Below are 13099 nucleotides of genomic sequence, written 5' to 3'. Positions count from 1 at the left end.
AATCTGTTTATGTTTTTCGATTGTAACGCAGCTCTGAATAAATTATTTTGTGCAATTCAGTTTCCTCCCCCAAGCAAGGGAAGAGTGTTGGAATGTAATGAGTTGTAAACGTGGAGGCCCCCCACCCCACATTGCCTTTCCACCCAACTGCTGCATTGACACCTGAGCGTGTGAAATGTGCGGAATTGTTTAATACAGGTAACGTGTTGTTTTCCTTTGCAACTGGCAGGAACATCGTGATGACACCTGGGGTACGTGCAATGCAGAGAAAAATGCGGAGGTTGGGATTTGAATGTTAAACCCGCAGTTCTGCATCACAGACTTGCACCGCTGCTTTCCTGAAGCAGTCTCAGTGGACACATTATCAGAAGTACAGTGACAGCAGTGAGGAGCTGAAACTGCATCAATTCAAACTGCAATGTGATCTTAAACATTCCGCTACACCCAGGAAAGCTGTAACCACCTATTTATTATACACAGAAGCCGCGCAAACCTATCCTTTTTAAATGTTAGGCATGTTGTGACAGTGATTGTCGCTGTTCGGCTACATATGGTTGATTTGCAAGGGATGCATTTGGAAGGAGATGTGTTGAAGAGAAATGAAAGTCCAACAGCAGCGAGCTGTCGTGTCCCTGGGTTCCTGAGTAATGAGGCGTGGCGGCTGCACCTCCCTCGCCCTTTATACCATCAGGAGGGGCCACGGCTGGGGCTGGGGCTGGGGCTGGGGCTGAGGGGGTGGGGAAGGATTGACACCTCAGCCCTGGGGGGGTGGGGAGGGCGCGCGTGCATGTGGAGGAGGGGGGCGGGGGGGGGGAGGGGACTGCATTCCGAAATAGAACGTAAACAAGCGACTCCCCGGCCAATGACCGGCCCGGGAAAGGGGGGGGGGACAGGGAACGGGTCCGGCGCGCGCGCTCGCTCGCCCGCCAAGGGGACGTGCGCGCGGGCTGGAGGACAGAGGGAGCGCGGGCACACCCTCCGACACCAGTCCCGGGAGCGCGGAGAAGGGAGCGGGCTGTCGGTCCGCGGGGGCGGCGGTGGCGGGGGTCTCGGGAGCGCGCCCCGTGCAGAGGGAGTGAGTGAGTGTGGAAGGTAGAGAGGAGAAGGCGGAGAGAGTGAGTGAGAGAGTGAGTGAGGGGAGGGAGAGAGAGAGAGAGTGAGGGGACAGTGAGAGAGGGGGGTAGGGGCTGGGGGCGGTGAGGGTGAGGGTGGGGGGAGTGTGTAAGTTTTATCCTAAAACACCGCTCGGGCCGCGCGCTCCCCGTCTCCCGGTTCCCGGCGGCGCGCGGGGGGGGGGGGGGGAACGTGCGGCTTTTCACACCGAGAAATAATTAATAACAGTGGGGAGAGGAACTCGGGTAAGGTCACCCCCCCCCTTCACCCTCACCCCCCCCCTCCCCCTTCACCCTCACCCTCACCCTCCCCTCACCCTCACTCCCCCCTCACCCCCACCCTCACCCCCCCCCTCACCCTCACCCTCACCCCCCCCCTCACCCTCACTCCCCCCTCACCCCCACCCTCACCCCCCCCTCACCCTCACCCTCACCCCCCCCTCACCCTCACCCCCCCCTCACCCCCACCCTCACTCCCCCCTCACCCCCACCCTCACCCCCCCCTCACCCTCACCCTCACCCCCCCCTCACCCTCACTCCCCCCTCACCCTCCCACAACCACCCACCCCCCCAGACCAGACCCCCGGGGGGGAGGGGGGTTGTGTTTGGTGTTTAATATTAAAAGGGGGGGGGAAGCTGCTGCCTTTAAATAAATAATCAGCTATTTCTGTTTTAGTCCCGGGCGGGGGGTGAGGGGGGTCCGAGGGTGAGGGTGACCCGGGGGTGAGGGGGGGGTGTGAGGGTGAGGGTGACCCGGGGGTGAGGGTGACCCGGGGGTGAGGGGGGGGGGGTGAGGGTGAGGGGGGGGTGTGAGGGTGAGGGTGACCCGGGGGTGAGGGTGACCCGGGGGTGAGGGGGGGGGGGGGTGAGGGTGAGGGGGGGGTGAGGGTGACCCGGGGGTGCCCGGGCGGGGGTGAGGGGAGGGGAGGGGGGGTCCGGGGGTGGGGGTGCCCGGGCGGCCCTGACGCGATGGCGACGCCGCCGGTGTCGGTGCCGGTGCCCGAGGCGGCGGCGTGCCCGCCCGCGGAGCCGCTGTCCGATGTGAGGAAGGCGGGTTACCTGAGGAAACCCAAGAGCATGCACCGGCGCTTCTTCGTGCTGAGGGCGGCCAGCGAGCTGGGCCCGGCCCGCCTCGAGTACTACGAGAACGAGAAGAAATGGAGGCAGAAGGCGGGCGCGCCGAAACGCTCCGTGCAGCTGGAGAGCTGCTTCAACATCAACAAGAGGGCGGACTCCAAAAACAAGTACCTGGTCGCCCTCTACACCCGGGACGAGTACTTCGCGGTGGCCGCCGACTCTGAGGGTGACCAGGAGAGCTGGTACCGGGCCCTGCTGGAGCTCCATAACCGGGCCAAGGTCCCTGAGGAACGGGCTGACAGGGACACCACCGGGCCCCCGGTCTCTCCTGAGGAGGGTACCGGGGAAACGAGCCCAGGACCCGCCTTTAAGGAGGTCTGGCAGGTGGTGCTGAAGCCCAAAGGTCTGGGTCACAGTAAGAACCTGGTGGGTATATACCGGCTGTGCCTGACCAACAAGACCATCAGCCTGGTCAAACTCAACTCGGAGGCAGCCGCCGTGGTGCTGCAGCTGATGAACATCAGGCGGTGCGGGCACTCGGAGAATTTCTTCTTCATTGAGGTGGGCAGGTCGGCGGTGACCGGGCCCGGAGAGTTCTGGATGCAGGTCGATGACTCGGTGGTGGCCCAGAACATGCACGAGACCATCCTGGAGGCCATGAAGGCCATGAGCGAGGAGTTCCGGCCGCGCAGCAAGAGCCAGTCGGCGTCCAGCTCCAACCCCATCTCGGTGCCCCTCCGGCGGCACCTCAATAACCCACCGCCCAGCCAGGTGGGCCTGAGCCGCCGCTCCCGGACCGAGAGCGTCACCGCCTCCGCCACCTCGCCGGCCGGCAAGCACAGCTCGTTCCGGGTGCGAGCCTCCAGCGACGGTGAGGGCACCATGTCCAGGCCGGCGTCAGTGGATGGCAGCCCGGTCAGCCCGAGCACCGGACGGACGCACTCTCACCGACACCGGGGTGGCTGCAGGCTGCACCCCCCTCTCAACCACAGCAGGTCTATCCCCATGCCATCCGCCCACTGCTCCCCTTCGGCCACCAGCCCCGTCAGCTTGTCCTCCAGCAGCACCAGTGGCCACGGGTCCACCTCGGACAGCCTCTTCCCGAGACGATCCAGTGCCTCCATCTCAGGCTCGCCCAGCGATGGGGGCTTCATCTCCTCCGATGAGTATGGATCCAGCCCATGTGATTTCAGGAATTCCTTCAGGAGTGTCACCCCCGATTCCTTGGGGCACACTCCTCCTGCAAGGGAGGAGCAGGAGTTAAACAACTATATTTACATGGGAAAACATTCAAGCCTTGGTCCAAGTTGCCAAAACAGGAGTGGTCAAAGGTGGACTCCAACAAAAGCTGAGGATGCAGACTCTGACAAAGGGTTTAGGAAGCGGGCTCATTCATCAGGTACTTCACCACCTACAGTGATGCACCAAAAGACCTCTTCTCAAACTTCCACCACCTCCTTTGCGGAGTACACGGAAATGACACCATCTTACCCCGGTGGTCGTTTGTCATCCAGTAAAAATTCTGCTTTTGTGCCTACTCACTCGTACCCCGAGGAATGTTTGGATCTCCAGTTAGGAGAAGGTAGACGTTACAGCCAAATGGATGATGGTTATATGCCAATGTCACCTGGAGTAGCACCTGTACCCAATAAAAATGACTACATGCCAATGAGCCCAAAAAGTGTTTCTGCCCCACAGCAAATCATCAATCCACGTCAACATTCTCGTAAAGATGGTTACATGATGATGTCACCGAGTGGCAGTTGCTCACCAGAAAATGTGAACTATGGGAAAATATGGACTAATGGGGGCAACTCTAAGCTTTCTGTTGAGAGTAACGATGGGAAATTATCATGCAGTGATTACATAAATATGTCTCCTGCAAGTTGCTCAACAACAAGCACTCCACCAGACTGCTTCTTCAATCCAGTTGAAGAACCTCATAAACCTGTCTGTTCTTACTTCTCACTGCCTCGTTCCTTTAAACACGTACATAGAAAGAATGATGAGTCCCCTTTACGGATTGCTGTAAATTCAGGCCGTCTTTTGTATTGTGAGGATTCTTCCTCATCTACCAGCAGCGACAGTTTAGGAGGTCAAGATGGTGGACATCACACAGTTAGCTCTGCTAAAAAGGAATTGTATGTACCGATGAAAGGTAAACTTGTACGACCCACTAGACTGTCACTTGATAACACTAAGGCAAGTACATTGCCCAGAACACGTGAGCATCCCCTTCCTCCAGAGCCAAAAAGCCCAGGCGAGTATGTAAATATTGAATTTAGTGACAAAACCTTTTCTTCTAGTTCATTGTCACTTGTTGAGCCCTCTTCAGTTGGAGGCATGCATTCTGTTCGACAAAGGCCACCTGTGTCTGAATACATGAATATGAATTCAAGAATGGACTCATCCAAGTTTGGTTATGTATCAAAACCCACAGTGGATATCACCAACTCTGCAACTGCCTGCACAACCAGCACTTGCAGAAAAGATAGAGGGCAGGCAAGCTGTGATTATGTTAGTATGCAGCTAGTTAACACCTGTACAGACTTGCTGGAATCAGCAGTGAGTAACTATAAAGAGATGACAGTTGGTGGAGGTATAACATCTTCCATTTCCGTTCTACCTCGGGCAGAAGAGAGCTCATTGACCACTGTTTCTGATGTCGTGGCTGGTCCTACGATGGATCAGATTTCCGGGAGGAGTGCCTTCACTGTGCTTAATCTTGTCCCTAATCGAAACCAAGGTGCCAAAGTTATCCGTGTTGATCCCCAAGGAAGAAGAAGACACAGTTCGGAGACTTTTACTTCCACAGCCAATGTGACTGGCATGACCCTATCTTATGTTGATCACGTTAAACGCCATAGCTCAGTGTCCTTTGAAAATGTGTGGCTTAACAAACCAGGTGATTCCCTTGTTGCAGGTGCCAAAGAGCAACCAAATGATGCCACAGTGCAGAATGATTGTGAAAATGTTATGAATTACATTGATTTGGACTTGGTAAACGATTTTAAAAACAAAGGTTGGACCTCCTCTCAGCATGTAACCCCTCATCAACCTCATGGAAATACCTCTGGTGGTGGTGATGATCTGAATTCATATGCAAGCATCACTTTCCAGAAACCTGATGAAATTGTGAAGCCAACAGAAAGGGAAGGTAAGGGCACAGAACTAAATGCTGATATTTTGCTTTGTGAGCAATTTTTTAAATGCTTTGCCTGGTGTTCAAAATATCATGTTTTGAAATGCATTTCTGTACCCTTAATCTAAGGGCTGAAAGCAAAGGTTTACAATAGAATTTTAGCTTCTTTATTTTAGAAAAGTCTTTCAATTTGAATTCAGGATCTTCATTGAAGAATATGTGAAGTGAATTTTCATATAGTTAGTTACATCTAAACTTGAAACTTTATTTACAAATTCTGTAAGTTTACCCTTTAACACTATCCCTTGTCTAACCCCTCTGAAAATCGACATATCAGCTGTTCCTCTAAATGGGCTAGCTCATTTGTGGGTTACGTTCCATCGTTGCCATCGGCATCCTTCCATCTGTGTAAGATGAATGGATATGCAACAAATTAAATGCTTTGGGAATTGGTTAGCTTCATGTGGTGCACTTTTGCTTACGTCTGAATAGTCCAATCAGTGAGAGGCAGTTTCTTCATACGTCCTCCAAGTGAAATGGTTATTGGGTATCTTGGATTTTTTTTCAGTGTTGATGGCAAGATGTTTTAACCATTGATTATCATTGTGGTGTGTCAGTCCACAACTGATGTCACTGTTTTCCTCTGTTATCAACATTTATCTCTCTGGTGCAAGATTTGATGTTTAGTGCTTTCATGTCATACTTGAAGCAGAGTTTCGGGTTGTGACTACTCTGCAGTACAGAAAATCCTTTGGTATGAAACAGTTTTCCATACTGCAGACATGCCTGAGTCATCAAAGTTGCATCTGCTTAACAAGTACTAACATACTTGGAAGCTTTGCCTTTGAGGATGTTGCCATATTTGTGATTTTGCCCTTCCATGAAATGCCCAAAATGGGCTGCAGACAGCACAGATGAAAGGTTGCTTTCTTGTTTCGTCATCCTTGTTTCACAGGCATGAAACTAACTGTTGGATCATATTTGCATTATATAAATACATGGTCTATAGAAAGAAAATTGCTCATGAAGATTGTTTTATTTTTGTATTATGTTGGGCTCTGTTCATATGAATGAACAATAGTGATTCTATATATGTCAATGCTGTAGAATACATTGCTTGCAAGAGTTAAGATTTGAACTTTTGTTAATGATGCAATTTGTGCCTTCTGAATTAAGTAAGAGAAATTTGAGCTTCCTGAATTGGATGTTTTGGTTGCAGGAATTGTTTTGCAATTGTAAATCTGCATTTTCAAATTCAGTCTGTTCATGGAATTCTTTGTACTCAGCAGCAACAGTTGATTTTGAATTGGTCAGTTCAAATGAAAGGTGCTGTTTTCGAGCCCCTCACATGAAGGGGCAGAGAATTATGTGAAGGGCCAATGTGCTTGGCTTATCATTTCAGCTACAATGATCAGTACTACAGAGTTTGTGAGGAGCTAAGATCTGGTAGTTCCAATCGTCACTCCCTGTGACTTGGCAAGAACACAGTGGAGCCTTGTAGATTTCCTTCTATCATGCTTATAAAAATAGTGAAATGTCTGTAACATTTATTGAATTTTTCGAAGAAATCTGTGGAGCCACTGAGCTGCCTTCATGGTTTGGCAGACTGTTACTTCACCACAAACACACGTCACTTAACCTTTTTGACAACTGAAGCAACAGCACTGTAGCAAAATAAATCGTTTGTTTGCTCAGCAAATGTGAATTAAGGAAAGTTTCCTGAACCATGCATTTCTCTGATGCAACGATGTGAAGGATGAGAGCCTTCAAGAATGTATCATTGAAAGCCTGAATCAGGACACAGTTGAAGTTTTTGCAGAGTAAACCATATCTTTTGGAAAATTTTCAAAAGATGGTTTTGGAATCAAAATGCAACTCTGGTATAAATATATGTGAATTACAAACTGTTTAATGAGGAAGATTGACATTTGTGAAAAAGAAGCTCTGGAGGAAATCTTCAGCACATGGTCATGCAGCCAGTGTGAGGAGATGCTGGGGAAAAAGAGTGAACTGCTTAGTGCATGTTTGTTATGTACAGACAGAATTAAATGGAAGCTTTGTACTAGGGAATCAGTTTTGTGTGTATGGAACTCTTGATAAGGCAAAATTGCAGGGAGGAGCAAATCAGTAAATATTCAATCCATTGGTATCCTATTTCATCTGAGGTAATAAGCAGGAAATAGTCTCTTACAAATATAATAATATGACTTTTCAGTTTGGGGATAATCCCTCCAAGTGTATATCAAATTGTAAAGGTTTGCTGTATATGAATAGTTTATGTTATCCAGTCAGTTACTCAGCGTTTTGTCTGTTAAGGACAGAAACTATGGATTTTCTTCAACCATTCTGCTCAGACAGTGCAGTTTGAGTGCATAATCGATTTGCTGAAAGAAGAATACGTCTGAGATATGATTGAGATATTCCATAATACCTTATCCCTAGATCAGGTAGAAACTCAACTTTTTTTTTAGGGTTTATAAGGGAAGGAATATAACGCATTTAATATGTAGTCTGTGTACTAAATGGTAAGAGCCCAATGTAACTGAAGAGACCAGCACCATTACTATGGAAACTGTGATTGCTTTGCATCACAGAATGATGTGGGGTAGACAAAGTTTAAAAATTAGGCAAAAGTGAGGACTGCAGATGCTGGAGATCAGAGACTAGATTAGAGTAGTGCTGGAAAAGCACAGTAGGTCAGGCAGCTTCCGAGGAGCGGGAAAATCAATGTTTCGGGCAAAAGCCCCTCAAAATTACACAACACCAGGTTATAGTCCAACAGGTTTATTTGGAAGTACAAGCTTTCGGAGTGCTGCACCTCCATCAGGTAGCTTGTGGGGCAGGATTATAGGACACAGAATTTATTGTTTTTTCCACAGCTTTATTCATAAGTTTCGATATTCGGAAGACATTGAGTATAATCAAAATCTTAAATGATCTTTGGGGTGAGAGGCATAAAGGAAGACAAATTTAAATATATATAAGCTTTAATTAGTATGTAAAAGTTTTAGAAGTGAAATACTGTGTGTAGAAGAATTTTTCAAATATTCAAACTAGATAGGTAATGTAACTAGATTCACATAATGAAGAATTGAGTAACTGAAACAGAGGACCCCACATATTGCTCTTTGAGTTTATTTTAAGGTCAGATGTGTGACTACCATATAGTTTTTGTTTTTAATATGTGTTCTAGGTTAAAGACCATGTGAATTGGTTAAATTAAGTCATTTTTATGAAAAGAATACCACCTCATTACAACTGATTATTTTTGACAGAATTGAGCAAAGTACCAGTATAAGGGTTTTGGGTATTTTCAAATATTCCAGGAATTAACAGCCTTCTCAGAATTAGTTATAATGTTGAGTAAAGCTTCAGTTCTGATGAGATTACACCATCCCATAAGTGTGTAGCTCATTGATAGCTTGTTTAAAACCACAATGAGGTTGACAGCGATAGCAATTTATTGTTAGAAAATTTAAAAGGAAAATAACTTTTATTTATTCTTACCTATTAATATCAACCTGAAAACTAGTTGTTTAAAGAACATCTGTTTTGTTCACGGAACTTTTATTTATTGAAGTCAGTGTATTTTACATACTGACATGCGCTATAACATTCCAAAGAGCTTCTTTCACTGATATTGCCTGTGCCCTACCCGTTGCATTGCTGGTCTGTACTTCCCTTTTAACATGTGGTCTTTGCTTCATGCTGGAGGAAGTTGTCGTCCTTAATTGCAAAAGCAGCATGCTCCTCCATTTTGTTAATAAAGAAATCTCATGTTTCAATACATAATGTGTGTTTGTGCACATGTGTATGCTTGTTTGTTATTATAAGTCTGCTAACGTCTTGTCAAATCTCCATCTTCTATCTTCATGGAGCACTAGGATATAATTTTGTTTTGTTCACAAAATATTTTTAGATGAGGAAAATGTCTTTGTTAGACTTTTTTTCCCCCTTTCATTATTATTGTTCCTTGGATATTTTATCTTAACAAACCAAAGTATGCTATTTGATAGGCAAATCTGCATTCCTAAAATTATCCAAATTCTTTGAGGACGTGACTTTAATTTGAAGGAGGGAGTTGAATTTAAGGAGTGGTTACTGCATGTAACAGGAGTACTCTTTGTGTAATAGTATAGTATCCTCACAATAGTGGTCTTTTTTAATTTCTGTCTTCCTTCCTCCTCTGTTCCACCAGCAACCCCCCCCCAAAATACAAAGTTCACAACTTCTAAATTTTTTTTTGGCAAATAAGATTATACTTGATGATAATGTTTAGTTGCTTAAATCTCTGTACAAGTGTAAACACACAGCTTTCCAATTCATAGAATTCCTACAGTGTGGAGCAGGCCATTTGACCCATCAAGTCCATATCAACCGTCTGAAGTGCAGCCCAACCAGACACACTCCCCCTACCCTATCCCTGTAACCCAGCATTTCCCATGGCTAATCCATCTAGCCTACATATATCTGGACACCGTGGGCAATTTTAGCATGGCCAATTCATCCCCCTAACTTGCACAACTTTGGACTGTGGGAGGAAATCAGAGCACCTGGAGAAAAACCATGCAAATGTGGGGAGAATGTGCAAACTCCATACAGTCACCAGACGGTGGAATCAAACCTGGGTCCGTGGTGCTGTGAGTCAGTACTGCTAAATAATGAACCATCGTAAAATAAATTTTAAACTTTTCAAGATTAACGTAATTGCATCTTTCGTGATGTGTTAGTAACTGTACACAGTGCATGTTTGCTGTTGAAATTGATTTGCTTATTTGTACTGTTGTTTTTTTTATGTAGTCCTGTATTGAGAAAGCGTTCACTGTAACACAGGGGACTGCCGTTTTGTTCGTAAATTGTGTCGAGCTTGACCTAAATAATTTAAATTGAGATTCCAGCAGTGGTCAAGGTCATCATCTAAATAACAAAACCATCAAGACTGTGGGAAATTGTGAACTAAATGGGAAGAGGGAAATTTGAAGTCCATTTGAAGATGCTTGAAGAAGAATATAAAGGGTGTGAAATGTAGCTGTCAGAGAATTTTTTTTCTATATTCTGCTCTCAAAACAGTGAAGCCAGTCTTTAACTGGCATTTCCTTTTGTAGAAAAATGTTTCCAGCTGTGTTACATCAGCCTATTTTTTCTTTGTTCCACAATAAATGAACATTGCGAGGGTCAGGGATTAATTAGACATTTTTGTTGGGGAGGGAGATGAATCTGCTTCCAGATGCTGTTTCAGAAAAAACTTCAGACATTTACTTCTGTTTTCATTTAGGCCCTTACTTAAATTGTCCCCAAAACCAATAAATATTTTATGAAAAGATATATGCTTGTAAAAATTCTAAAAGTGGAAAAAAGGCCTCCACATTTAGATTTGAGTGAAAAGGCATACAGTTAGGTGTTACAGGAAGAAAAATGTATCTATCCAAAAATGGAGACAGGGCTGGAAAGGAAAGGAGTATTCAGTGAAGACTTACAGCAAGGAAGTTATTCCAGTAGAAGTTGATAAGGCTGTGAGTCTGTGATTGTAGTACAGTCAGAATTGGAAATTGTGCAAATTCTAATGTTCTACTGCTAACTAAATTTATGAAAATATTCAAACTCGTAACAGATCAGTTCATGACTAGTAAGTTTTGACAACCTGTAAAGTGTAACTCGGGAAGCTTGATTTTTAACTGAATAACCTTCTGAAAAACTTGCGTTTTATGTTGAGAACCGAAGAACTCAGTCCTGAGCACTTCTGAAAACTCACTTTGACAATGGAATGAAAATTTTCAATGTGGGGTGGAAGGGGGGGTTGAACTGGCACCACAGCATTTGCCTAGCAATTAGAATTCTAGACTCGATGTGGAGGTGCACAGGGGTAGACAAAGTTAAGAATCACACAACACCATGTTATAGTCTAACTGGTTTATTTGAAATACTAGATTTCGGAGTGCTGCGCTTTCATCAGGTAGCTGTTCTATTGTTTGTCTTTAGGTTAGCACTTGGCTTAATTCACTGTATTTTCTGTTTGCTGTTTCCTTGAGTTTATGCTTCCTTATCTTGCCTATACCGTCAGTTTTACATGCAGCAACCCCAAAGTTAAAGAGCAACATGGTTTTTCAGGGGGTGCCATGATGGGGAACCTGTATAACTGTTGAACAGAGATAAGAAAATTAATAACCTTTTAAACTGAAAAATCTTGGGGTGATATCTTCACTATACGTAGTATTTGTCTGTCGAGTTCCAGCCATTTTTTTTCATTTTACAAGACCTTATTCTGGCCTCATTCAAACAAAGCAGCTGTTTTCATTAATAGCTTTCTTTTTGTCCCAAAGCCTGTTTCGAGTAGTTTCTCCATGGAATTCTTGGAGTAGATTGTCAGAAAGAAGTTTACAGTTGAGAATGGTGCAGGAGAGAAGTTTGTTGATAATACTGGGACTTTTTGCAGTTGGTTTCAAACATTTTTCCAACATCAAAATCTTGACAGCAAGCATGTATCTGCAGGAAGGTCTTTTTCTTGAAGCAGGTGCTTCATTGTATGTGATGGGGGAAGTGACTCATGGAGCCTTTGAACTGGATCAGGAATGTGTCTGGGGAGAAGAAACTGAATGATTGTTTGCTGCTTTTAGCCTGAGGGTCTGAAACTGGCTGGGAGGAATGTTATTGTGTCTTCTAAAGCAGGTTTTGCACATGTGTTTATGAGGTAGGGCCCCTGTGGGGTACCCTTCATTAACAATGGCTGCCTGCCCATCCTGATCTGATCAGATAATAATTCTTTGCTCAACCTGGAGGTGAAGGGCCACCTTATTCCATATCCTCTGACCACCAAATTGAGATCAAAGAAAGTATTTGAGAGGAGTATTGACTAAGGAGTAGTTTTTAAATGTTGATGATGGATTCTGTAGTAGAAACTGGGCTGCACAATGTGATCAGGGCACGCATTCCTGGGATCAAGTGACTTAATGTTTATCCTTGGTTTTTGTTGTGAAATGAGAAAAGCTTAGGAAATAGACCTGTGTTCGGGTCAGTGTTTACGTGTCTATCACATCCATATATGTATCAATGTCCAAATTAATATTGTGAAAAATAACTTTGTAATGTTTTTTTGATTATGTAAAGCATCAAGAGAGAATTTTCAGTGCTGTAATTCCTGAGAGCTCTGGAAATGTTTGGTTTAAGTTGGTATTTTACATCTGTTTTTGATCCAAAGTCAGTCACTATTGATTCAATGTTATGGTACCTGATCCATGGACTGCACAGGTCAACACATATAGCTAGTTTGAATTAATTTTCTGTTTGAGTGTTTTTTGTGAATGTCATGGATTAATTCTATACATCTTGAGAATTAATGTAACCATCTTTTACATTTTGAGCTTTGTTATAGATTAAGGTGGTTAATGTAGTTTTGCAGTGAGGCAATCTTCACTTTATGCTTGGCATTGCATACTCTTTTAGGAGAGTGAGGTCAACGTACTGCACTTCAAATTCTAGATTTGTTATTTGAGGCTTTTACAACTTTGAAAAGAATTGATAGACTTGATAGAAGAAAACTTAGTCTGTTGGTATGGGACGTCCAGAACAAAAGAGGAAAATTGGAACCACGCTATTTAGGAGAAAAGTTAAGTACTGCTTCTTTGTGCAAAATATGGAACTCTGTCCCACAAGATGCAGTAAATTCTGGCTCAGTTAATTTCAAATCTCTATTTGGTTATTGTTTTATTCGTAGATTATAAAATTATATTGAACCGAAGAGGACAGATAATTACAGAGTACAGATCAGTCA

At 44.9% G+C, this 13099-nt stretch overlaps 1 protein-coding gene across 1 annotated transcript in view; it reads left to right on the top strand.

Moving 5' to 3' along the window:
• Positions 1-2066: 2066 nt before the first annotated feature.
• Positions 2067-13099, top strand: part of irs1 (insulin receptor substrate 1) — an 80159-nt gene continuing 69126 nt past the window's right edge. The window contains exon 1 of the mRNA XM_072571891.1: positions 2067-5346. Coding sequence (XP_072427992.1) covers positions 2082-5346 — 3265 coding nt within the window. The 5' untranslated portion in view covers positions 2067-2081. The remainder of the gene's footprint in view (positions 5347-13099) is intronic.

Source organism: Chiloscyllium punctatum, chromosome 6 (assembly GCF_047496795.1).
Source record: "Chiloscyllium punctatum isolate Juve2018m chromosome 6, sChiPun1.3, whole genome shotgun sequence".
Taxonomy (NCBI): domain Eukaryota; kingdom Metazoa; phylum Chordata; class Chondrichthyes; order Orectolobiformes; family Hemiscylliidae; genus Chiloscyllium; species Chiloscyllium punctatum.
The sequence above is the reverse complement of the archived record's forward strand: the minus strand, read 5'-3'. Positions and strand labels throughout refer to the sequence as shown.